At 39.2% G+C, this 27,890-nt stretch overlaps 1 protein-coding gene across 1 annotated transcript; it reads right to left on the bottom strand.

Moving 5' to 3' along the window:
* Positions 1-517: 517 nt before the first annotated feature.
* lplb (lipoprotein lipase b) lies at positions 518-27,520 on the bottom strand. The gene is made up of 11 exons (XM_087241715.1): positions 27,327-27,520; positions 26,510-26,673; positions 23,999-24,178; positions 21,958-22,066; positions 18,014-18,247; positions 13,263-13,505; positions 12,085-12,205; positions 10,443-10,619; positions 6,385-6,492; positions 1,798-3,552; positions 518-740 (listed from the first exon to the last, which is right to left on the bottom strand). Exons 1-10 carry the CDS (start codon positions 27,415-27,417, stop codon positions 3,387-3,389), a joined length of 1,593 nt encoding a protein of 530 aa, XP_087097841.1. The 5' UTR covers positions 27,418-27,520; the 3' UTR covers positions 518-740; positions 1,798-3,386.
* Positions 27,521-27,890: the final 370 nt, after the last annotated feature.

Genomic DNA, 27,890 nt, shown 5'->3' with positions numbered 1-27,890 from the left:
ATGTAGTGGAACGGGAGATTTGTATTATGGATGTGCAGCCGACAAATCTGCAGCAACTGCGTGATGCTATCATGTCAATATGGAGCAAAAATCTCTGAGGAATATTTCCAGTACCTTGTTGAATCCATGACACGAAAAATTAAGGCAGTTCAGAGGACAAAAGGGGATCCAACCTGATACTAGTAAGGTGTACTTAATAAAGTGGCCATTGAGTGTTTTATATATATATATATATATATATATATATATATATATATATATATATATATATATATATATATATATATGTTTTTCCCTCGTTCATCTACAGTGTCTGGGCAAATCTTACAAAAATTGTCAAGAGCATGATTATATTTGAGCTCAAATTCAAAATACTAAAAAAATGGCTAAAAATTTAACATTTTACTATTGAATGAAACAAAAAGAGTTTATACTTTAACGAATAAAGCAGAAATGAGAGTATCACAGAACGTGAATCACAGTGAGGGTAAAGAAAATCTGAATGCCTGACACAAGATTTCTCTTTTCTTTTGATTTTTGGGGGGGATTAAATGCAAGCTGGAAGTTTGTGGAATTCACAAGTAAACCAAAATACATCAAGATAAAAACATTCAATGCTAAGAGCACGCAGAAGTGGACAAAACTGTTGGTCTCCTTCAAGTGTGCTCAGTCCAGTTTTATTAGTTTGTCTTTCTATTGCTTCTATTGTTAAACCACAATTCACGAGCAAAATCGGGGGTCTGTTCTTCGTACGTGGATTACTCAATTAGCTGGATTTGGATGTTGACGATTTGACACGATCCAGGATCGTTTCGTTCTTAGAAGCTGATCCGAGAGTTGTTGTCATAGCAACAGTTCTGCTAGGTCAAACCTGATCGGGAGCAGGTTCAAATCATATAAACAGGATTAGATCGGCTCGGTTCAAGCAAAGATAATACAGAAAGTATGTTCCGAATTCTGATATTTTCTTACAGTAGTAGTTATATACACTTGGGAAAATGGTGCATATTTTTTAAACTATATATATAAAGTTATAGTCATTAATAAAATAAATTAAGTTATACATATTAATAAAACGTATGCAATCTGCACCCTCGAAATGAAAGTACAAAGACTGCCACCTGGTGGTGCAAAGAGAAAACTTATTGATATGAACTTTTTAGATCGCTTTAGTACAAATTGTGTATAATAGAAATGTACAATATGTGACTTTTTAAAGCAATAATACATTTATGCAGTCATAAACTTGACAGTTAATATTCCAGTGATTTGATGCTTCACAAAAGTTGCAGCTGCCTTTACCAATATGAAAATACTTTTGTAAACAACCAGTTATTCTTTACACCGATTAAAAAACGGCTACTATAATAAAGAAAATATTTTCTAAATGTGGAACTAAATACACTGATTTGCATTGAAATACATGATGAATACACTTGACACATGAAAGTGGAAAGCCTGCAGCTCACAACAAATGTGGAAGGTTATTGCGTGTCATATTTAACAAGCCGTTTACTGCTAATTTGATGTCATTTTGCTCACATGGATAATTGAATATTAATCAGATGATGTCATTACGCTGCTGTGCCGTCAGCCAATCGTTGCATTGCTGATCATGATTTCGAGGATCGATAGATCTGTCCTTCAGCGATCTCAGATCAGTTTATCCAGACATTCTAATCTGATTCGCAAACTCGTTTGAAGAACCAAATTAGCGAGAGATCAGTTATCAAGATTAAAAGATCCAGGATCTGCCAAATCATCTTAGATAATTTAAGCGAGGTACGAAGAACGGACCCCTGATTTCCATTTGTTTTTTTTCAGGAGTGTTACGACTAAAGTTTGTTTATTTATTTTTTATTGCGTGTTGCATGTGTCTTTTTCTTTATCCCGCCTTCTTGTGTTGTTTTTTGTTTTTCCACAGGCTCCCATTCTAACGTGATCCGTGCTCTGATTGGCTGCTGGTAGCGGAGACCTATAAAAAGGAACTTCCGGCAGGGTTCGTGGAGCTCATTTGTGCTGCGCCGGTTGCTGGGATTGGAGCTGCTGGATTTCCCTTACCCCTCCGGCCAATGGCCAACATTTAATCTTGTACCATTTTTTTGAGAGTTTGAGCTTGTAGGGGTGGCTTACCTATTTATTTGATTACTTTTGACTGTGTTTATGTTTAGGGAGAAAGGTAAGCTTCCCGTATTTTTCTTTAATTATTTAAAGGAAATTTAGCTCTTTTACTTATAGATTCTTGTGTTTGTTATTTTGGCCTGTGGCCACCACGAAGGATGCTCATTTAAAATGACTATTTTTATATAATAAATCTAATCAATTACTCTCAAATGAGTGTCTAAGTTTGATAGTCAACCGAAGGGGATCTTTTGCATTAAGTTTTTGTTTTGTTTTGGGAAATCCACCACCCCAACACATTGGTTTTTCAGTTTATTATGGCCATGTTGGTTTCCTTAAGACTTTGGGTGTAATAGTACTCTTTAATTAATCATTACTTTTTTTTAAATTTCAAGTTTTTTCAGTGACCACTTCACTGTTTAGTATAGTTCAGTTGGGGTTATTTTATTTCATATTGATAAAGCACTTTTAAAACAGCAGGAGCTGACCAAAGTGCAAAATATAGTCAAATATAAACTCCAGAGAATAAAATTAGCACTAACTGCTCAATGTAGCGCAGGCAGAGGAGAAAAACAGATGAGAAAGATAGCAGATTAACACACACACACAAACACACACACACACACACACACACACACACACACACACACACACACACACACACGCACTCTTGATTTCTTACAAAAATGCAATGATACACACACACACTTCATTTTTTTTCTTTCAAGAGTTCCCTCTTAGCTGATGATTAATTATAAAGCGTGTCTGGCATGCTGTCCCGGGAGAGAGCCCTGAGCTTATGAGATCCTCGAGCCTGGGGCTCCCTCCCGTTGCAGGGTGAGAGGGGAGTCTGAGCTCAGGTAGGTCTCGAGAACTCCCCTGCTTGATGATGGTAAATGCAAATTATGAATTATCTATGGAGAGTGTGTGCTGCATTAAGTGCTTGTTAGTGATTTAGTTTTGTCAATTTGCTTATGTTACATGTTTTTGGTCTGTGGAAGGAAACCGGAGAGCCCGGGAAAACCCAAACAAAGACGGAAGGAACATGCAAACACACAGAAATGCCGACCTAGCTAGGTAAAATTTGAGCCAGTGACATGGCGAAGGTTAGATACTCTAATTATTTAGGGTGATTTAGGAATCGTCTGATTGGTGGATCATGCGTTAGCTAATGAGGACCATAAGCGTGTGCTCCTCTCGAAATGTTTTTATGAATAAACTTCACTCAATAAAAAGGCACCAACAATTTAGTCCATATCTGTACATTAAATCCCAGTCCAGTGTTCTGTGTTGACCTGACTTGTGTTAGCTGTTGTTGTCATCTCAGTTGATTGATTGTTGTGTAGCGCTGCTGGCGGTTTCCTCAGATCTGCTGTTGCTTCATTGATGCCCTGTTTGAAGAAGCTGCCGTGATGTTTCAGTCGGTGCTTCCTAACACACAGAAATAGACAGAGAGACAAACGCTTCAGTGATTGAACAGCTGATTTGTGCCTGAAGTGTCAATATGCAATAAGGCATTCTGCAAGCTTATCACTTCTTGCATGCATTTGTAAGCCAGTGTTGTCAGAGTTATCATTTACAGTCCTGCAGTGTGTATCCTGCTGTCACTGATTCCATCATGCAGTATGAACACAGCAGCAACTGAACGCCACCATACAGTGCATCCGGAAAGTATTGATAGCGCTTCACTTTCTCCACATTTTTTAATGTTGCAGCCTTATTCCAAAATGGATTTATAGGGGTGTCAAAATTAATTGTTTCTTTGGTGCACCGCGATGCAGACGCGGACAATTCGGTATCGGTTCAGTAATAATCATAACCCTTTATTATGTACTGACGTCATTTATCTCCTATGCGCTCTGTCGCGAGGGAGGTGAGTGCGGGTATTTACAACACTCAGCCAACTCAGGGCCGGTCCGTGGCATAGGCACCATAGGAAAATGCTAAGGGTGCTGTATATCCAGTGGGGTGCCAGAAAGGAGCGCGGGTCTGTTGGTTTTGTTTTCGATATTCTTGACACACATTCAGTTATAGACGGCAATAACTCAAAAACCTCTTACCCTAAAAGATCTAAAGTGTGTTTCCTACAGAAAGACAAAGCTGGTTATGTTTCACAGCTGTCTTTCTGTTTTTTTGCTCCACACTACGAGCACTGCTCCGTTTAAGCCCTCGCAATATGTGTTTAGCCGGGATAGCTCGCGCAGAGAGGAGCTCTCAGCAAGGGACCGCCGGAAAAGTGCTTCTTTTTTTTTTTTTTTTTTGCTCCGCTCTTTGCAAACTCTCCCTGTTGCGAGGGCTTAAGTGTGTGTGTGTGTGTGTGTGTGTGTGTGTGTGTGTGCGCATGTATGTTTGTTTCTTTGGTGCTGTCTATGTTTGTGTTTGAATGAGAGACAGTGTGATGCTGTGTCTCTGTGTGTTTATAGAGACAGCTTGTTATAGCCTCTCCTCTAAAATATAACACCGTATATAGAAAGCATCGTCAATGCACCGTGATGCACTGAAATATCGAATTGAACCGAATCGAAGGCATGATAATCGTAACCGAACCGAACCGTGAGACCAGTATAGGTTCACACCTCTAATGGATTAATTTTATTTATTTCCTCAACATTCTGCACACAATGCCCCATAATGACAATGAGAATTTTTTTTGGAAATGGTTGAAAATCTATTTAAAATAAAAAAGCTGATAAATCAGATGTACATCAGTGTTCTCGGCCTTTTCTCAATGCTTTGTTGATGCACCTTTGGCAGCGATTACAGCCTCAAGTCTGTTTGAATATGATGCCACAAGCTTGGCACAGCTGTCTTTAGGAATTTTTGCCCATTCCTCTTTGCAGTATCTCTCAAGCTCTATCAGGTTGGATGGGAAGCGATGGTGTACAGCCATTTTCAAATCTCTCCAGTGATGTTCAATAGGATTTAGGTCTGGACTCTGGCTGGGCCACGCAAGGACATTCACGGAGTTGTTGTGAAGCCAGTCCATTGATATTTTGGCGGTGTGCTTTGGGTCATTGTCCTGCTGGAAGATGAAGCGTCGCCGCAGTCTGAGGTCAAGAGCACTCTGCAGCAGGTCTTCATTCAGGATGTCTCTGTACATTGCTGCATTCATCTTTCCCTCTATCCTGACTAGTCTTCCAGTTCCTGCTGTTGAAAAACATCCCCACAGCATGATGCTGCCACCACCATGCTTCACTGTAGGGATGGTATTAGCCTGGTGATGAGCGGTGCCTGGTTTTCTCCAAACGTAACGCCTGGCATTCACGCCAAAGAGTTCAATTTGAGTCTTATCAGAGCAGAGGATTTAGTTTCTTATGGTCTGAGAGTCCTTCAGATGCCTTTTGGGAAATTCCAGGCGGGGAGTGTCTTCTGTCTGGCTACTCTACCCAACAGGCCTGATTGGTGGATTGCTGCACAGATGGTTGTCCTTCTGTAAGGTTCTCCTCTCTCCACAGAAGAACGCTGGAGCTCAGACAGAGTGACCATCAGTTTAATAATCACTTCCCTGACTAAGGCCCTTCTCCCCTGATTACTCAGCTTAGATGGCCGGCCAGCTCTAGGAAGAGTCCTGGTGGTTCCAAACATCTTCCACTTACGGATGATGGAGGCCGCTGTGCTCAGTGGAACTTTCAGAGCAGCAGAAATGTTTCTGTAACCTTTCCCAGTCTTGTTCCTCAAGACAATCCTGTCTCAGAGGTCTACAGACAATTCCTTTGTCTTCATGCTTGGTTTGTGCTTTGACATGCACTGTCAACCCTGGGCCCTTATATAGACAGGTGTACGCCTTTTTAAATCATGTCCAATCAACTAAATTGAGCACAGGTGAACTCAATGAAGCTGCTGAAACATCTCAAGAATGATCAGTGGAAACAGAATGTGAGCTCAGTTTAGAGCTTCACTGCAAAGGCTGTGAATACTGATGTACATGTGATTTTTCAGCTTTTTTATTTTTAATAACTTTGCAACAATTTCAAAAACTCTTTTATGAATTTTTTCAGTTGTTCTACATTTGTAGGTTTGGTGTCTATTAAGCATTATTGTTTTTGATCCTGTGACATAATTTTTCACCACATTTAGCTCAAATTGCTCCAAATCTGCAGTTTGTTTGTGCTCGATTTGTGCTGGTTTGTGCATTTAAAATAAACACTGTATCTATAGTCCTTGTTTAGATATGAACAAAATATTTCGGGAGCCATGAAATCACTTTCCACCACAGTTTCTCAAAATACTTTCTCACACAGACATACATTCTCTCATACACACCTCTCCTCTCTCCTGCTCTGTGGAGTTTCACTGGACTTCACAAACACCACTGGATCTCCACCCTGAACCAGAGAAGCAAACTCGGTCTCTTTGGCTCTGAAGATTACTCTAAAAAGCAGAAGAAGAAGATGAAATACATTTGCCTTAATAAATCCATTAAAGTCTGTGTGAAATCAAAATGTTTATTTTGCAGTAATGGGTTGTGGCTGGAAGGCCCACACAAAAACTCATGCTGGAATAGTTGGCGGTTCATTCCGTTGTGGCGACCCCTGATAAATATGGGACAAATTAATGAAATTTTGAAAAGTTAAATTACTGTTTTATCTGTTTGAATATATTTCCCAGTACTGGGTTGCAGCTGGGCATCCGCTGCGTAAAACAAATGCTGGGAAAGTCGGCGGTTCATTCTGATTAATAAAGGGACTAAGCCAAAAAGAAAATGAAAAAATTAATGAATGTTTGAATATATTTTAAAGTGAAATTTATTGCTTTGAAAGCTGAATATTCAGCATCAGTGTCATATGATCCTTCAGACATCATTTCAGTATCATGATTTGATGAGCAATAAATATTATGAATATTTCATGATTTGATGATCAATAAATATGTATTATTATGATTATTTCATGACTGATAATAAATAAATATTTATTATTATGATATTTCATGATTTGATGATCAATAATATTATTATTATGAATATTTCATGATTTGATGATCAATAAATATGTATTATTATGATTATTTCATGACTGATAATAAATAAATATTTATTATTATGATATTTCATGATTTGATGATCAATAATATTATTATTATGAATATTTCATGATTTGATGATCAATAAATATGTATTATTATGATTATTTCATGACTGATAATAAATAAATATTTATTATTATGATATTTCATGATTTGATGATCAATAATATTATTATTATTAATATTTCATGATTTGATGATCAATAAATATGTATTATTATGATTATTACATGATTTGATGATCAATAATATTTATTATTATTATATTTCATGATTTGATGATCAATAAATATTTATTATTAATATTATTATTTCATGATTTGATGATCAATAAATATGTATTATTATTATTATTATTATTATTATTATTATTATTATTATTTGATGTTACAATATTTTTGCCATTTGTGCAATATTAAAATTTTTCCACATGTTTAAGAAGTTTAAGTATAATTAAAATGTATTCATTCATTCATTTTCCGGCAGCTTAAAGTTGATCCGAAATTTTTGTCCATAATTTTCACACGTTAAAAAATAAATTTGACCTCAGGTTGTGTAAATCTTTCGTCAGAAACTTTCATCCGTCATAAAATCCGTTATTTGATTTTTTTCTGCTTTTCATATACGAAAAAGTGTTTTAAATGGAGTTTTGACAGCTCTGAGCCACCGTACAAGCGAAAAGCTAAATACTGAATGCCTTCATTTAAGCTACAGATAACCTTATGACAAGCACAGTGCATAATATAAAGACAGAAGGTGACAGTTGAGAACCCCTATACATGCTGGATTCCGTGACTTGCACACCTCTCACCTGCTGCGGCTTGATGTGTGTGTGTGTCTCCATACATTTGACATTTGGCTCATAGACATTATAATAGAAATGATGGTCCACTATCGGTCTGTTGCTTTGACACATCAACGCGGCCACCATCTATTATAATTTCAGTAGATACTGCCAGCCTCTGTTCAGGATTTGTTTACGTGTGTGAATGTGTGAAGTATCACAAGCAAAGTTTCAAAATTCCACTGATTTCCTGAAATAAACTTCGGGATAATCCAGCGCAGCTCTTTGATAATAAGCTGAACTCTTCTTCCTCTCTATTAGATGAACACAATATGCTGCCTTCTCCTCTTCCTGTTTTTACTTTGGAGAAGAGAGAGGAGAACAGTATTACAGCTTAAACTGACTCAAATGTTTTGTGCTGTTTTGTAATGGATTGAATAATACGCATCGAACTCAGTGTGCAAGGTTTGTTTACATGACAAATTCTTCGCATATGAATACAAAAATAACGCTGTAGTGGCACACCTTTCGTGCAAATCCTTACGTACCACCTTTTGCAGCTTCTATTCCAACAACCAGTATTTGCAAAAACGCGAGTAAGACCGAATGTTCTTTTAAAAAAGGTTTACAGAAGAAATGCAAACAAAAATACAAAGTTACAATAGACTCGATCAGCACGGTCAAAAAACTGTGTTGCTTCCAACATCCAGAACTGCAATCTGACTTAAACGTATGAACTAATGACCTCATGACGTATTGCTGTCGGAAGCCAAAATACCAAAGTAAATGTTTTAAAATTGTATTAATTATTAAATTATGTACAATGAATTCTTATTATATGTAAATATCCATTTTTATCATGTTTAAACCATTTTAACTAAATTATTATCACAAATGAATTATGCATAACTGGCTCTTACAAACGTATAGGAATATTTCGGATTTCAGTGCGCAAAGACCTTTAGTCTCTATTTCAGAGGTCGCCACAGCGAAATGAACCGCCAGCATATGTTTTACGCAGCGGATGCCCTTCCAGCTGCAACCCAGTACTGGGAAACACCCATACACACTCAGGCCCCGTTTACACTAGTGCGTTTTAGTTTGAAAACGCATAAGTTTTGCTACGGTTACGCCATCCGTCCACACTACGCCGGAGTTCTCAAGCGCCGAAAACGAGCGTTTCGAAAACGCTGGAGAGGCCGTTTTCATCCTGAAACGCTGCTGCTCCGTCTCAGTGTGGATGGGGAAAGACGGAGACATCTGAAAACGGAGGCGGGGCTGCAAACGTTCGCCTATCTGATTGGGGCTTTTCCTCAATATTAAGTAGCCCACACACAGTTCAGTCTCGCATCCTCTTCTTGTAAGTTAAGACATCCGCAAGTTTGATCAAGGCTGCAGTCTCCCCCTTCACAGTTTGATATGGAAAACATACCGAGCACACGGGTAAATCTTCAAAGGGAACAGTGTACTTTATAACTTCATTCACATCACCTTGGCTACGTTGTTTCACTTTCTCAACAATAAAATGTAAACATGATATAAGGAACTGCCTATTTTCTTTTTAATATTAACAACTTAACAGACAGCAGAAATGTTGAGGCGCCGTGCTGCATATATGGGCGTCATCTTCACTGTGTGGATATTTATAACAAAACGGAGCCGATAACAACTGCCTCCTTTCAATTTCAGTGAAAATACGAAACGCACCCTCTCTTTTGCTGAATATCAGTTTTAATAATCGATAATTATAAAAGTATAACATACAATAAGTTTATACATTGTAGGAAATAAAGGCAAGCGATCAGTCAATGTACCTGGATTAATCATTAACTTATCTTTGCGCTTAACCAAAACATGTTACCCGTGAACAAGTAACTTAATAGATTCCAATGACCAAAGTCAGGGAATTGGCCTATGTCGTTAGATAAAGACAACAACATGAATGAAATATCACGTTTAGCAAATATAGTGAGATCAGATCCAGCGGGAGATGCTTGATGAGCAGTTCGACAAGCAGAGCTCTCATCTGGGTAGAAATTCTGGAGCGCTTGCCCGAGAGTGTCTGTGTGGTCACGTGAGTTGCGTTTTCAGCGTTTTGGTGTGGACGGAGAGCAGTTCAGAAACGCTGGGTAAAACGCGAGTGTGGACGCGGATCGTTTTCATTCTACAACGCCGTTTTAAAATTAAAACGCACTAGTGTAAACGGGGCCTCAGTCTCACACACACACACTCATACACTACGGCCAATTTAGTTTATTTAAGTCACCTATAGCGCATGTGTTTGGACTGTGGGGAAAACCGGAGCACCCATGCCAACATGGGGGAGAACATGCAAACTGACCCAGCCAGGACTCGAACCAGCGACCTTCTTGCTGTGAGGTGACAGTGCTAACCCCTGTGCCACCATGCTGCATTATTTAACAAATGATCTTTGACAAATGAAAAACAAAACCTTTTGACCCTTTGTCAACCGCTGTGTGTGTGTGTGTGTGTGTGTGCTGGAAAGACTCACTTGGCCTGCGTTTCTCCAGATTTGATCCTCATTCTGCGGATGGTGAACTGATTGCTGCTGAAGAAGCTGTAGAGATACGAGTCTTTCTCCCAGTGCAGCTTAAGCATCAGCAGATCTCCAATGTCTCGGTCTGACGTCACCAGGAAGGAGACGGTGCTGTTGGTGCTCATGCTGGGCCTGCGTGCCAAACACAACACATTTAACAGTTTTCGTCCAGGACTGCATTAACCTGAAGTCACTATCAAATCAATAAAGATTAGCTCTTCTTTTTAATTGGCAGTACGTATTTTAAACAGCGTTGTGAATTATGTTTTAAATTCATGTCATCATAGTCTTTAATCAAGGTAACTTCCCTCCCTCTTCAACAACATCTCGACTCTGATTGGTGATTACTGGTGGGTGGGCGGGGCAAATTATTAATTACATAAGATCCACCAATAGCAAGCCACAATCCAATCAGTTCTCCAAGGACAAAATCAAGCCCAGTTTACATTTGCTTTTGCTTCAGAAGCAGTTTCACTCAGATATACAATATTACAATACAGAGAAGAAGACAAGTAAAACCCTTATATTTTCTGTTAACATTCAAATATCTTAAGAGGTTACTTTTAAAATTTAAGTTTAATTTGAAACTATATATATATATATATATATATATATATATATATATATATATATATATATATATATATGTATACACACACACAAACACACACACACACACCAGCCACTTTATTAGGTACACCTTACCAGTACTGGGTTGTACCCACTTTTGCCTTCAGAACTGCTAAATCCTTCGTGGCATAGATTCAATAAGGTTCTGGAAATATTCCTCAAACATTTTGCTCCATATTGACATGACAGCATCAAGCAGTTGCTGCAGATTTTTCAGCTGCACATCCATATTGGATTGAGATCTGGTGACTGTGGAGGCCATTTGAGTACAGTGAACGTATTGTCATGTTCAAAAAAACCAACACAAGTAGCCATCAGAAGATGGGTACACTGTGGTCATAAAGGGATGGACATGGTCAGCAACAATACTAAGGTTGGCTGTGGCGTTGACACAATGCTCAGTTGGTACTAATAAGCCCATAGTGTGCCAAGAAAATATCCCCCACACCATTACACCACCACCACCAGCCTGAACTGTTGATACAAGGCAGGATGGATCCATGCTTCCATGTTGTTGATGCCAAATTCTGTCCCGACCATCTGAATGTTGCAGTAGAAATGGAGACTCATCAGACCAGGCAACACTTTTCCAATCTTCCATTGTCTCCTGACAGGAGTGGAAACCAGTCTGGCCATTCTCCTCTGACCTTTGGCATCAACAAGGCATTTGCGCCCACAGAACTGCCGCTCAGACCAGCCGTCTGGCACCAACAAGCATGCCACGTTTAAAGTCACTTAAATCCCCTTTCTTCTCTATTCTGATGCTCGATTTGAACTAGTAGAGATCGTCTTGACCATGTCTACATGCCTAAATGCATCGAGTTGCTGCAATGTGACTGGCTGATTAGAAATTTGCGTTAACGAGCAGTTGGACAGGTGTACCTAATAAAGTGGCCGGTGAGTGTATGTAACCAAAATAGTAAAAAGAAAAGCAATAAAAATAAATTAATGAGTAAGTTGAACTCACACAATGACAGAGATGTCGTTCCTCTCATCGATTGTGCCGAATAGAGACACTTTCATCGGCTGCTCCAGCAAAGTCATGTTTTTATCACTAAACATATGCATTTTAATCTGGTAATGAAACACTGCAACAGAACAAGAGAGAAACACATTATAAATAAATACGTCATGATATACAATATTAAACACACACAAATAAGAAAAATTAAAATGAAATAAATTAATTATTTAATAAAAAAAAAAGAAAGTGCGCTGGATGCGTTTTTTTTCCCATTCTTAAAATAGCAAAAGTGCATTCGGACACACCATTAGTGCTTTTGCAACATCTGCTTAATGCTGCGTTCACACCAGACGTGGAACGCACGTCAATCGCGAGTTATTTACATGTTAAGTGAATGCAAACGTGCGAATAGAAATCCTGCGGCGTGATACGGGCGAATGACGCGGCACAAATGACGCAAATTGCGCGAAAGGCGCGGTGCGAATAACGTGATACGCGAGAATGGTGCAGGGCGAATTGAGCGTTTTGCACGTTTGACGCGCTTAAAGTGTGTTTCGCGCGAATCTCTTGAGTTCGAAAATCTGGACTTTAGTGGACATTCGTGCCGCGTTAACCAATCAGAAGCTTGCTCTTGTGGGGGCGTGATTGTGACCTAGAACCTGTTGATGGTGTCCCAGGGCAAATCCTCGAGCCGACACTGACCACAGTTCATCAAACTCGGCTTGGCTCAGTCAGAAGCACCGTTGAAAGCCTCCATGATCCAGGTTCAGTTTCTGGAGGAGTTTGTGAGCTCACAGAGCTGGATGCACCTCTGAAAGCATGCAGTGGACTCAGACACGACCCTAAACGTATCAACACTGTTTTTCAGCCTTTATAAAGTACATAAACACTGTTATTTTCTTCATAAAATCCATGTTAGCCATTTAGCAACGAAGCTACAACGATGGGCTCTGCCCATCACACGAATCCGCGTCTGTTCTGAAGTGAATTTGACACGCGAATGAAGCGGGGTTTGACGCGCGAATGAATCGAGTAAACTCAAATGTTCACGTGGCTATTTACACGCGAATAGCGTGATTTATCCACGCGTTCCGCGTCTGGTGTGAACACAGCATTAGACTTTGCGCTTAGATCCTTAAAATTGAGCCCAGTATGTTTCACAGTCAAAATATCCCCCTTACCTTTAAAGGGCATCATCTCGCGGGTTTTGAGGTACATCTTGGTGCTTCTGGTGCTGCGGATCTTCTTGACGTTGTATCCCAGTGTGTTGCAGCGGTTTTTCCTGCAGCTCAGACACAGGCCTTTATTAAAGGAGTCTCTGGAGGCGCAGCGAAACGCCCAGCTCTGATACGCCTGATTCACAAGAGAGTCGATGAACAGGTGGATGGAGCGCTCGTGAGAACATTTCACGATCTGGTCCATATCTGACACAAACCAAAACAGAGGAGATCACAGTCAGATATAGAGCTGAGAAATAAACAGATTCAGCATCCATATCGCAATGTGCGCATCCAAAATGGACCCTTTTCATAAGTCTGTTGGGACCCAATTAACGGTCATCAGCAGCTTAAATCCTTGAAAGATTTTAATATTAAGATTTTTTTTATGTGTATATATGTACACCTTTTGGCCATTTTATTAGGTACAACTTACAAGTACCAGGTTGGACTCCCTTTTGCCTTCAGAACTGCCTTAGATTTGTCAGCTGCACATCCATGATGCAAATCTCCTGTTACAACACATCCTAAAGGTGCTCTGAGGGTGCTTTCACACCAAGACTTTTGTCTCATTTGCCCAGTTACACGGTTCGCTTGGCATTTGTGAAACCACTAATCGCGCTCTGATCTGCGCCAAATCAATCGCTCCGAGATCGATTGAATGAGGTGGTCTCGGCTTGATTGAAATAAACTCTGGAGTGGATTGATTGTAGTGAGAAAGCAAACGATCCGAGCCCGGTTATATCATAGTGTTTTATGGATATGTAATAGGCATACGGCTATATGAAGAGAGAATTATCAGTAGGACGGGAGGTCATTTAACAGACATCCCAAGTCTTCGGCAAATGCACAGATCCCGGATGCCCGCAAACGAGTGATAATCTCCCGAAAAATCGCACGTCCTTGTACTTGAGGCCCAAGGTCTCTGGTACGGTTCACTTCTGATATGAATGCGATCGTACCAAATAACGGAAGTTAACCGCCAACTGTACAACTAACTATTGTTTTTAAAACGTTCATTCATGTATGCGTGTGTGTGTGTGTCACGTATTGTACCTTGGTGACTAGCGGGACTGAGCCAGGGCAAACAGAGTGATGTCTGCTTGTCTCCTCCGAAAACAGCTTCTGCAGACACCGTGTGATGTTCTTAATGTTTCTAATATTTGAGGCAAATGGACGCGAGTCGCTTTTTGTATGTCCAAAACTAAAAGATTCAGTAAAAGCAAATCGACCAGTATGTGCAGAAGTCTTTCCAGTTTGGCGCTTTGTCATCTAATGGCTAGTTTCCACTGACTGGTACAGTACGGTACGGTTCGGGTCACCTTTATCAGGCTTGCGTTTCCTCTACCAAGGGTACTCTTTTGGTGGGCGTGGTGTACGACAAAGTTTCAGTCGACGTCATGCTCGCTCGAGAAAATGTCTACAATAAAGCTGCACAGGTCGCTCGCATATCATATGAAAAGCACTTCTCACAAAACAGACGCTTTACACACATAAATACTTCTGTATAAATGTTTATTACCAACTTTTCTATGAACATGAGTGGTTATAACTGCAGATCAATGGCAGTGCGAAATAGCCTACTGTAACGTCTGTAATTATTTTAAATAAATAAATAAATAAATGAACATATATGAACACATACAGACACTTACAGTCCCCGATATGTTACCAACTACAGAAAAAGTACACACAGCATACATTTCAGCTGCGTCCCAAATCGCATACTTATGCACTATTTTACACCAATTTGTAGTATAAATAGTGTAAGTAGTGTGTTCACATTGAAAACTCTCAAAATAATAAGTGCACTTTAATTACCCGGATGATGCACTCATTCAGCCGCTAAAATGAAGTGTGTAATGATGGACACTTCACGCACTCAACGACCGCAGGTTTGCTCACGTAGCGGAAGGGGCGGAGCTATCGGACGCACATGTTGAATAACTTTATTTATTTTGGATGGTGAAAGCAAAATTCTCCTACGAGAGTGATTATAGCGCCTCCGGATGGTAAATACGGCAATACTCACGGCAGGTATTACTTGATAATTCAGTCGTTAATTTCACTGATTTGGCAACAGTCAAACGTCATCAGGGAAACGGTTTGAATTTCCGCTTAGTAAAAAAACATTAGTGTGCCATTTGGGACAACACTACATACATATACTATCCTGTTGAGTGTGTAAGTGCATAAGTACATAGTGCATGAGTGCATAGTGTATAGTGTGCCATTTGGGATGCAGCTTTCGTCTTTAATTAGGTTCAAAACAACACAAAGTATAGCCTACAGTCAGTGAAAAACTCTCATCTGTGTCTGTAATCTTCAGCAGCACATGTCATGTAGCCTCTGTTAGAGAGTCATTCCATTATTCCCATTTCATATTAGTCCAAAAGAAGATGATAAAAATTAAAACAAGGCAGTTTGTTCACGTTTGCTGAAGAAATAGGGTGCTCCTTGGCTTTGCCTTTTTTTTTGCGCCCCACTCTCGCATTTGTCCTTTTCTTTCTGAATGTGTCATTCTCGCGTTTGTCAGCTTCTCACAGGATCAGGTTTCCAAAGCTTGTCAATAATCAAGCGCACACTATTATTATCAGCTCAAGAGGTTTGTTATTTCAGATATAGACGCGCAGTGAACGCAAGTAATCTCTCGCTGTGTATTTCAAACATGGCGGGTCCTTTGTTTACATTCTGGCTTGTTACCCAAGCGAATGACGTATCTCTGTAAACCAATAGCTTGCAGCTGCGCGTCTAGATCCGCCTTTTGGTACCCTTTCTTGTGTTTGGGACCCTTTCGAAAGGGTGCCGAACAAGTGGTAAAGTACGGTTTGGTTCGGTACGCCTTTTAACAGTGGAAATGACCATAAAAGCATACCAAACCGAACCGTACCACTCAGTGGGGGGGGTTGTGGTCTGGGTTGTCGCGAACTGAAAAGCGAAAGAGGGGGTTTGGGGCGGGGGGGTCGTCGCGGGGGCACTTCAGATTATTTAAGAAGGGCACTTTCTATCAAAGACTAAAAAGGGCATGTGCATTGCACAGGCTGAGCCCTATGTATGCACGTGCCTGCAGCCAAATAATGGATGTGAACTGTCAACAGTACAACAAACTATTGTTTTCATAACAGTGATAATTTCTACTTGTCTCTTCCAAAAACAGCTTCTGCAGACACTGTGTGATGTTCTGAACGTGGACGCGAATGACCGCAATATGTTGACCTCTTCGAATTTCATCGCTTTGCTTTCATGACCATCACCTAGCAACAGCCGTAAACAAAACAGCAGCTTGATGACGGAAGGACACCGGGGTTCAGATGCAAAGAAACAGTGTGAACAAAAACCATCCGAGAAGGTGGCAAGGGGCGACAATTGAACTTAAAGAGCCCCTATTATACATGAAATAGGGTCATATTTTGGTTGTAAGGGTCTCCAACAACAGTCTAATTTGCATGCAAGGTCAAAAAACACTTTTTATGGTAAATAATCTGCATTTATTTTTACCTAATTATCTCAGCGACTCCCATATGAATCGTCCAGTGATTCATTTGTTCCCAAACCCCTCCTTAGCGCGAAGCTAATCTGCGCTGATTGGACCGATGACAGTCTGTTGCGATTGGTCGACACTGACTGCCTTCAGCGAGAGACAGAATGAAATGCCCAGCAGCTAATCAACATTATAAAAGTAGTCACAGTTCATACACACTCGATAGTGTAGGCGTGGAGTTTAGCTGCCAGTGGGTGAATGTAAAAACAGATGATGGACTTGAAAATACCGACGACTAACTATTTTATTGAGCAAAAACTCCAAGAACTGGTGAGGAGATCTCCTAGCTTGTCTCACTCTGCTCTTTTCACAGACACATACACACATACACACACACACACACACACACACACACACATACGTACACACATAACTCTCCTCCAGACGACAATGCGCGCACACACACACACATAACCCTCCTCTGGACTACAATGCATGCACGCGCACACACACACACATACACACACATAACTCTCCTCCAGACGACAACACGCGCACACACACACACATAACCCTCCTCCGGACTACAACGCACGCACACACACACACACACACACACACACATAACCCTCCTCCGGACGGCAACGCGCATGTTTGTGTGTGGGTTTCTGTGTTAGAGGGCGGGGCCTATGGTTTCAAATCTCCCGGGTTTGCACGTGGGCGTGAATAACTCCGTTGTAACGTCAACGAAACACCTAATGACTCGTCACCTAATGACTCCTTTGAAGCACTATGATCGACTCTTTTATAGATGAATCAACAGTTTTAAACACTGTACACTTACAGAATAAAGCCTTAGCTGAATATTTGACTTCATTTTTAAAAGCATTTTTAAAAACCCATAATATGGGCTCTTAAAGTACGGTCCAGGTAATTGAACCAAGTGTGAAAGCACCCTATATTTAAGACTATTTAAGGCCTAAAATTTAGTTTTTGAGATAGTTTTAAGACATTTTAAGACCCAGCGGATACCCTGCACTATTATACAATTAAAAAAAATGTAAACCAAATGTTGCAAAAAAAGTTGGATTAAAATATTATTCACTAAAGCGAAACTGAAATTAGTTAAAATACAGTGAAAACTTGATGCAAAATATTATTGTACAAGCAAAAAATAAATGAGCGTATAATATGACAGCGGTTTCAGTGGTAGAAATGCAGCACTGTAACCTACTGTATATGCCGTATGTGGCGATGAGCTTCATGGTGTGCTGAATGCTGCAGCCAGGCTGGAAAGTTCCTCCATTGGGGTAAATGTCCACGTGCCCCACAGGTCTCTGGATGCCGATGCTGAGGTCGGGAGAGCCTCTGGTGTTTGTGTGCAAAACGTCCACAAACGAGGCATCGTCAGGAGACAGACGCCGCAGAATGTCTGCATTCTCAAAACTGGGGCCCGCCGGATCCAGACCTGCACAAAACAACAACACTATTTCACTACGCTATTCCATGCTCAAGCTTTACTGTCATGCCTCTACATGTGTGGACATAACGTGGAAAGAAAAGTCATTAAATATCAACATGAAACAACACTCAACTTAGAGCTCCTTTCAGCTTTTTTTCAAGTTCAACTTCAAGTTTGTGTGTGGACATAACGTGCAACAAAACGTCATTAAAAATCACTAAAAATACAGTTACTTTGCTTTTCTGAATGGATTTAAACAAAACTGTTCAATTTATATACAGTATTTAATAGGGATGTAACAATATTGTAAATACCGTCATACCGCAATAGTCATTTTTTTCAATATTACCGTAGGAGCATGACTCAATAAAACTATATTTCTGAGAAGAGTTTGCTAGAGCGAGTGAAGCGAACGGGAGGTAGAGGGAACTACAATTCCCATCAGCCTAGGCGTGGCCATCATCCTTTGCGGTCTGTTGTCACTACAGATCCAGTAATGCGGAAATGAAGTGTGTTGCTAGTAGCGGGGAGGAAAAAGAGCTGGAAATGATCGAACCTAAAGCGGGTTTTAAATCGGATGTGTGGAAGCATTTCAGTTTCTTTCTAAAAAGATACGAAAAGGAGAAAAAGTGACAAAGAAAAAAACAGTATGCAGGCACTGCCAGACTGTGGTGAAATATAAGTCGGGGAATACGACTAAAACAGTCATGGGGACTGCAGAACACAGCACACTTGTTAGATTGATGCAGACATTGACTTGTACCGCAAAGAGACCTCTAACTCACTCATGGCTTGTCCTCTCAAGTGTTAGGAAAGACAATGCACAATATTACCCACTGCTGTCAACCTTGGCTAAATCATATCTCTCTGTCCCAGAAACCTCAGTCCCAAATGAGAGGGTTTTTTCTGTTGCAGGGGACATTGTAAATGCCCAGAGATCCCAGCTTTTACCAGATTATAGTTATATGATAATTTTCCTTAAAAAACCCATCTCTATCTAAGTGAGTGCGTGATTAAATGTTGAATGTGATGAGTTTTCAACAATACTAAACTGAAACTTTATTTTATTTACATGGTTTAATAGTTTTTTGTTATTAAAATTGAAAAATTGAAGTTCCTGTTTCAAAAAATTACAGATAGATGGCTAATCTGTATGTCATTGATATGTTCAGTGCTAAGGTAAATAAACACTTTTGGCACTTTTTTCGAGTCTTTTCAATAGTTTTGTTTTTCCTGTAAATTATTTAATAAATATCGTACCGTGTCATTCATACCGAGGTATTATCGTACCATGAAATTCTGATACCGTTACATCCCTAGTATTTAAGGAAAGCATATAAGTAACTAAGTAAAAGTTCAAGAAACCCTCTAGTACTTCTTTTGAGATTTTACAGATGTGTGTGTGTTGAGCATCAATTAAAACAACGTTAGCACCTGTCAGCTTTAATTGTGGGGACTACTGGATAATTTTGAGCTTTTGTCAGCTAATTTGATCTTCCGGGTTTAAAATTATTTTGGGGCGGATCAAAATCGGTGATGTAGCGCTCATCTGCCTGTCCAGTGATGATGTGTCGGTTTCTCGCAATCATTAAGGGTGTCACAATCCTCCAAATCCTCGATTCGTTTACATTTTCGACTCTAAAGTCACTGTTCGATTCGATTTTTTCGATTATGAATAATTAATGAATTAATGACCAATTAATTATTTGTAGCCTACCGTTTAAACTACCTGACCTGCATGGTCTTTGTTTTACCCATAAACAAATCATACAGTAAATGAATAAAGGCAAGTTACACACATAATTACCACCTGTCAATCACTTTTTCTGCGGGACTCGTGAATTGGCAGTGATCTGTGTCGTTATAATGGCGTCGGTAAAAAAGTTGCACAACCAACAGGAGCCAGCCAACAGTATCTGAGGTGTTCGTTAAAATGACTAAGTACAAGTGAGTAAAAGATTGAAGCAGTCCTCTGACTGCCTGGACCTGCTCTCTCGAGCGCATGGCTGTGTGTGCATCTGTGTCTGTATGTGTGTGTGTGTGTGTGTGGTCACATGTGCGTTTTCAGCGGTAGTGAGGATGGAAGGAGGGCTGCTCAGAAATGCTACACGCCACTGTGGATGTCAAATCGTTGTCATTCTAAAATGGCATTTAAAAACAAAGATATATTAGTGTAAACAGGGCCTGAGTGTGTACTTTTCGCAAGCGGATTTGCAACGGGGGCGGGCGGAGGTTCGCGATGCCAGTGTTGTCTATTGGACGAATCGTACGTAATGCGTACATAGCAGAGCTTGCAAAACTGTGTTTTTTTTTTGTCGACAACACGAACGTTGTCAACATAACTCACTGGAAATCCACACCGGCAACTTCATTGAAAGAGGAGAGGGTTTAAGTTCTGTCGACGGGTCTCCTGCGTCTGCAGTTCAACAAGCACTTCAACAAGCCTGTTTTTTTCCTGCTTGGCAAGCCAAGCTGACGTGACATGGGGGCGTGGCAGCATCGACGATTCCATTTTTTTATTCGATAATCAAAATTGAGCCTTAGCTATCATAGCTGAGTTTTCTTATTGTATGAGGAGAGCCTGGTTCTTAATTATTCTTGAGAGCACGTGCTTTCCGAAGGCAAGGCAGACCTGCCAAGCTGCGAGACCGCGTCTGCGCATGGCACGCAGTATTTAGCCATTAATGAAGGGTAATATGTGTTTGTTTCCATGATCCACAAGGTTTGTTGTATGTTTTCTCCATGATGCTGTCCAGGCCGATACAGCGAAGGTTTTGTGTGCAGCGAGCATTTTTGTCAGGAGAGCTGTACGAAAATTGGAGAGTGGCTGACCTTGTTTTTTATCAGTTGGGTTTGTTACCATTCAGCCACATCGCCTATCCGTGCTGCTGTGTTTGCCCGTGTTTAAAATCATAGACAACAAAGATAGTGGGGCCATTCTTCATCAATGGAAACCTCAAGGCCACTGGATATTTGAAAGTGCGCTACATGACGATGTGTTTCCCTCTTTATGCACTGAAGCTGGCACGTTCCCTGAGTTTTTCCAGCAAGATGGTGCACCCTCATAATATGAGTGTCGAGCATTCCTTGATGAACAGTTTCCTCAAAAGTGGATTGGTCGTCGTGGGCCAGTTGAACGGCCCCCAAGGTCTTCAGATAACCCCAAAGATAAAAGTCTAAGGGAGTCAGATCAGAAGGCAATTGTCTATGGTGTGAAGATACAAGATGTGCAGCACCTGAAACTACGGATACAGAAAGCCTGTGCTGGCATTTCTCCTGCAGTGTTGCTATCAGTGTGTGAAGAGTGGGAGAAGAGGCTTGCATTGACAATCCAACACAATGGGCAGCACATTGGACACATTTTATAAGTGATCAGAAACTTGTAAATAACTCATGAAAGAATAAAGTTACGTTAAAACCAAGCATGCCATTGTTTTACTTGTGAAATTCCCAATAAGTTTGATGTGTCAAATGACCCTCTTCAAAATGGCCACCATGGTCACCCCCATCTTGAAAAGTTTGCCCCCTCACATATATTAATGTGCCACAAACAGGACGTTAATATCACCAACCATTCCCATTTTATTAAGGTGTATCCCACCTTGTATGCCCACCTTGTATATTACCTAAAAATAAAAAGTAATCCCTAACTTTTACAAATCTGCATGCTGTTGTTGAAAAGCACACAGCTGAGCAGTAAATGGAGGATTTCTGACCTGTAATTCTGTGGACTTTGTTGTTGGTGAGGTTTCCTGCGACTCCTGCGACATGCGCACCGAGACTGTAGCCTAAAAGATGCACTTTCTCCAGCGGATAATCCAACTCCTCTCCAACACAAACACAAACACATGCGTCAATAACATGTCTTGGTCATATTTACTAACTTCTCTTTCAAGTAGGCATGAAATGCAAGATGTGATCTTGGTCATTTTTAATCAAGTGTTTTAAATCATTTGTAATAAACATTCATTCATTCACTCATTTTTCTTCGGCTTGGTGCCTTGTTTATCAGGGGTCGCCACAGTGGAATGAACCGCCAACTATTCTAATATATGGTTTATGCAGTGGATGCCTTCCAGCTGCAACCCAGTACTGGGAAACACCCATGCACACTCACATTCACACACTTATCACTGTGGCCAATTTAGTTAATCCAATTCCCCTACAGCGCATGCGATTGGACTTTGGGGGGAAACCGGAGCACCCGGAGGAAACCCACGCCAACACGGGGAGAAGATGCAAACTCCACATAGAATGCCAACTGACCCGGGACTCGAACCAGCAACCTTCATTCTGTGAGGCGACAGTGCTAACCACTGAGCCACCGTGCCACCCTTGTAATAAACATTTATTCATTTTCTTGTCGGCTTAGTCCAGGGGTGTCAAACTCAATTCCTGGAGGGCCGAAGCCCTGCACAGTTTAGTTCCAACCCTGCTCCAACACACTTATCTGTAGGTTTCAAACAAGCCTGAAGGACTCAATTTGTTTAATCAGGTGCGTTTAATTAGGGTTGGAACTAAACTGTGCAGAGCTGCGGCCCTTTTGGAACTGAGTTTGACACCTGTGGCTTTGTCCCTCTATTAATCTGGGGTCACCACAGCGGAATGAACCGCCAACTTATCCAGCGTGTTTTTACGCAGCGGATGCCCTTCCAGCCGCAACCCATCTCTAGGTAATGTAATAAACATGTCAGACATAAATTATATTTAATTAAAATGTGTCCATTTTGATTTAGCATTGACTAGAATAAAGAAACTTGAATTTCAGAGTTATTTATAGATATTTTTTGACAAATCAGTGTTACTTTGATATGTTTAGTTTACCTTACGCATGTTTTTTTATGTTTTTAACTTGCTGTATTTTCACAAATTTACTCATTCATTCATTCATTTTCTTTTCTGCTTAGTCCATTTATTAATCCGGGGTCGCAACAGCGGAATGAACCGCCAACTTATCCAGCAGGTTTTTATGCAGTGGATGCCCTTCCAGCCGCAACCCATCTCTGCGAAATTCACAAATTTATTTGATATATTTTTATTGAATTCATTTTATGATTTCAGCTTATTTCAGTTAAAGGTTTGGTATTTTTTATGATATTATATGGTCATTTTTAATATTTAGTTTTTTTGTACATTTATGTTTAGGTCTTATTATCTTATTCTATTTCAGTTTGAGTTTTAGTTCAATTTTAGTGTCTTACTTAGTCGTTTTATTTCAGCTTTTTTTTTCAATTATTATAGTTTAGTTAACAATAACAATCATAGGGATGTTTGTAATTTACAATAATGTCACATTGCTAAAATTTGATTAATTATAGGCGGTTTATTAGACTGTGGTGAGCCCTGAAGCTAAAGAACAGTGAGTGAGTAATTTAATTTAACTTAACTTTTTTATTTAATTTAAAACTGTTTTGTTTTTATTTTTATTATTATTTTAAAAGTATATATACATAGGTAAAAATTAGAAGTTACCATGAAATCAGAATAGAAAACTTATTCAATTAAATTTATATATGTATATATAATTTTTTTAAATATTATTTAATTTATATTTTATATTATTAAATTATATTATCATTATTATTATTATTATAGTATTATTTATATATTTTTACCTGGAAGGATTATCTCTAATTTATGTGGTTTTGCTCAACCTCAGTGTCATAAGGTTGAGGTAATATTTGGCTGTCATGACGTTATTACAAAAATACAACAGCGATAAAACGTACAATGCTAGCAATGCAAATCTCTGCCTACCTCCAGCCAGTTGACAAACTTGGCAACGTCGGCCCCCACTAGCCTGGTGTTTTCTGCTGATTTGGGGTAGTGTTTGTTGGCCCGATCTAGCCAGTCCACAACAATGACATTAGCGCTGGGTTCACGATCATACAGAGCCGTCACCAGCTTATAAACCCAGCTCTCAAACAGACCCGCAACCTAGAGACAGTATAAGAGGGATTAATATAATATAATATAATATAATATAATATAATATAATATAATAAAATATATGATTGTCTGGAATGCTCAAATCTGATTGGTCAGATTTGCAACATTCCAAGGTTTGTTATTCTAAGATAACAACTGCTAAATAACACCTTATCTGGGAACTTTGAATCAGCTTGTCCGTCAGTAAACACGTTCATATCTATATACTTTAAGTACCTTTACATTCATATGCATCTGCTTGTCTGACATGCGACTGTTTTTGTAATAATACTTGGTCAGTCGCTTTATTCTGCTATTTTTGTTTCTGTCTGCTTTGCGTTTTTGGCTGTTTGGCACCATCTAGTGTCTGAATATTGTGCAGATTAGTGTATACTCCATCAGCTGTTTTCATCTGTCTGCTTTGTGTTTTTGATTGTTTGGCGGCATCTTGTGTCTGAATAATGCACAGGTTAGTGTATACTCCATCAGCTGTTTTCATTTCTGTCTGCTTTGTGCTTTTGACTGTTTGGCGCCATCTTGTGTCTGAATAATGCACAGGTTAGTGTATACTCCATCAGCTGTTTTCATTTCTGACTGCTTTGTGTTGTTGACTGTTTGGCGCCATCTTGTGTCTGAATAATGCACAGGTTAGTGTATACTCCATCAGCTGTTTTCATTTCTGTTTGCTTTTTGTTTTTGACTATTTGGCGCCATCTTGTGACTGAATATTGCGTTGGGCAGCTGTTTTTGTTTTTGTCAGCTTTGCGTTTTTGACTGTTTGGCGCCATCTTGTGTCTGAATAATGTGCAGGTTAGTGTATACTCCATCAGCTGTTTTCATTTCTGTTTGCTTTTTGTTTTTGACTATTTGACGCCATCTTGTGACTGAATATTGCGTTGGGCAGCTGTTTTTGTTTCTGTCAGCTTTGCGTTTTTGACTGTTTGGCGCCATCTTGTGTCTGAATAATGTGCAGGTTAGTGTATACTCCATCAGCTGTTTTCACTCCTGTCTGCTTTGTGTTTTTGACTGATTGGCGCCATCTTGTGTCTGAATATTGCGCAGGTTAGTGTATACTCCATCAGCTGTTTTCATTCCTGTCTGCTTTGTGTTTTTGACTACTTGGCGCCATCTTTTGACTGAATATTGCGTTGGGCAGCTGTTTTCGTTTCTGTCAGCTTTGCGTTTTTGACTGTTTGGCACCATCTTGTGTCTGAATAATGTGCAGGTTAGTGTATACTCCATCAGCTGTTTTCATCCCTATTTGCTTTGTGTTTTTGGCTGATTGGCGCCATCTTGTGTCTGAATAATGCACAGGTTAGTGTATACTCCATCAGCTGTTTTCGTTTCTGCTTTGCGTTCAAATAAAGAATTAATAAAATATTGTGGCTCAGAGCAGAATTTTTAAGTCTAATTTTTATGATTTGTGGCGAGTAGCCATGTAATAAGTGGGATAAAGTACATCCAAAAAGGTTATTTTTGCAGAATAAACCCTTCAGTTATATCCAACCGTCTTTCACATCAGGCTGCCGATAAACTGCTCAGACATTATTCTGTGATAACAACCTCCTGGATGTACTTTATCACTTGCATATCATCTAATATAATTGCAAATAAATATTTATAATTGAAAGTTTTAGAGTGCCCTTAAAAATAGTCATGTTGTTGTATTAGTGGTTAGTTAACACAGCGGTAAGTGCATAAATATAGCTGATTTATCAGTTAATTCATCTAAAGTCAATGTAATTAACTTGTGTTTAACTTGATTAACTTCTAATATAGTGCCTAAAAACTAATGTCTAACAACTAAAATCTAAATATGTAATTGTTTTATTAGAGTAAATAACTAATTAATACAGGTTTTTAATTTATATATAACTTATAACATGTAACTATAATAAGCTGATTTCTCACTGCTGATTGTAATGCATTAACTTAATGCTTACTAACAGCATTTCAATGTATAGCATTACCTATTATGCACTATAATCCTTTAGCAATTTATTTTGGTTGAAACGTGTTTATTATGAGCATGTACTGTACATAGTGTAAAGCAATACACTAAGTATTTTTTGGGCAATTATACCAGTTTTTTTTGCAGCTTATAGGTCAATATTGTGATAATACCATTATAAAAGCTTTGGTAACTAACCACAACAAGTAAATCTGCAACCAGCAGAAGCCTAGTAAGATTAAAGTACAACATGGAATGCATATAGGGAAGCGAAGCGGAGTGAAAGGTGAAAATATAGTAAAAAATATGTAAATAAATAAACATTGCACCAACGTTATGCTTCATTCATAATTAATAAATGCATTTTCTGACTAAATGACTAAACTTACCGACCATCCGTGGATAATAAGGAAGGTTTGTGAATCATTTTTGAAGTTACAGTCTGAAATGGAGTCCTGTTGTCCCGGGACAAGATAGCAAAGATCCTCGTCTGGAAATTCAACACTTCTGATGGAGAACTTAGACTCAATGTCACTGTAATCTGTAAAATTACCTAAAAAGTAATAAGTAAACACTTTGTAATATCATTCACATCACAACTATTTACTTAGCATATGCATTTAAATATTTAATTTGCTGTATGTGCATGTTAAAGTTCTCATTAAAATACAATATAGTTGCTAAGATTTATGATTTCCAAGCCATTGTTCTTTGTAATACATGACTTTTATAAAATCTTGCTAATCCAGAATCAGTCCACATGCAATGTCCAGTACAAGTAAATCCTATTAAATAGTACCACACTGATCCTGGACCTGCGAGTTGACAATTTAAACGCAAACATGTATCTATTGCGTTGTTTATATACGTTTACATATTTCTACAGCTGAAAGCAATGCACTTATTGCAAAAGTAAGCTGTCAAATATTTCAATAAAAATATATAACATACATTTAAATCAATTAACTAAGTTTGTCAAGCTAATTTTGCTGTATTATCCACGAATGAGGAGCTTTAACGTTAGTTTTTGTGTTTAAAACGTAGGAATGTAATCCTGAGGGCTAATATAAAGACCCAAAAGCTTCTTACACTCAGTATATGTGTGTGATAGACTTCTATAGGTCATATAGAGCATTAATTTTTGCTGTAATGTACATTAAATGTTAAACATGAACCAGAAACACGTCGAATAGTAGATAGACTTACTTGCAAACGCTTCTTCAGTGGAGTTGAAAATTGGTTCGCTCGCAATTAGAGAAAATCCCATTAGCAGCAGCCAGAAACTTTCCTGTCCCATAGTAAGTTACACAATAAATCAATAATTTTAATAGAGCAGAGCAGTGTTAGCAATGATGTTAAGCGAATGATTTCAACGGAAGCTCCGCGTGTTATTTATCATTGTGAACCTGCAGCTGTTCACGGCTTTTATACCGAACAATGAGTGTTTTTTTCACGCCCTTCAGCAATTGGTTGAAAGTGAGCGAGAGGCGTGGTTATCAACTCAAAGCGCGGCGCTATCAGCAAATCAAATGAGCGAGATTTACATTCGGCCAACTGTTAATCACAAGCGTAACGTAAACAAATGCATATGCATGAATGAGGCTTTTTGTGTGTTGGCCTGGCTTTGCACAGATTTACACATTGTGATGCTAAACACTTACATTTAAAGAGAGTGACGCAAAAAGCTTATGGTCACAGCAGCCTAAATCCACTCAGTTAAACCTGTTTTTAAAGCATATTAAGATTTTTCTTTGCATGATAAATATTTTT

The sequence above is a fragment of the Danio rerio genome, chromosome 2, assembly GCF_052040795.2.
Source record: "Danio rerio strain M-AB ecotype USA chromosome 2, GRCz13ab, whole genome shotgun sequence".
Lineage (NCBI taxonomy): Eukaryota > Metazoa > Chordata > Actinopteri > Cypriniformes > Danionidae > Danio > Danio rerio.
This window is presented reverse-complemented; position numbering and strand designations above follow the sequence as displayed.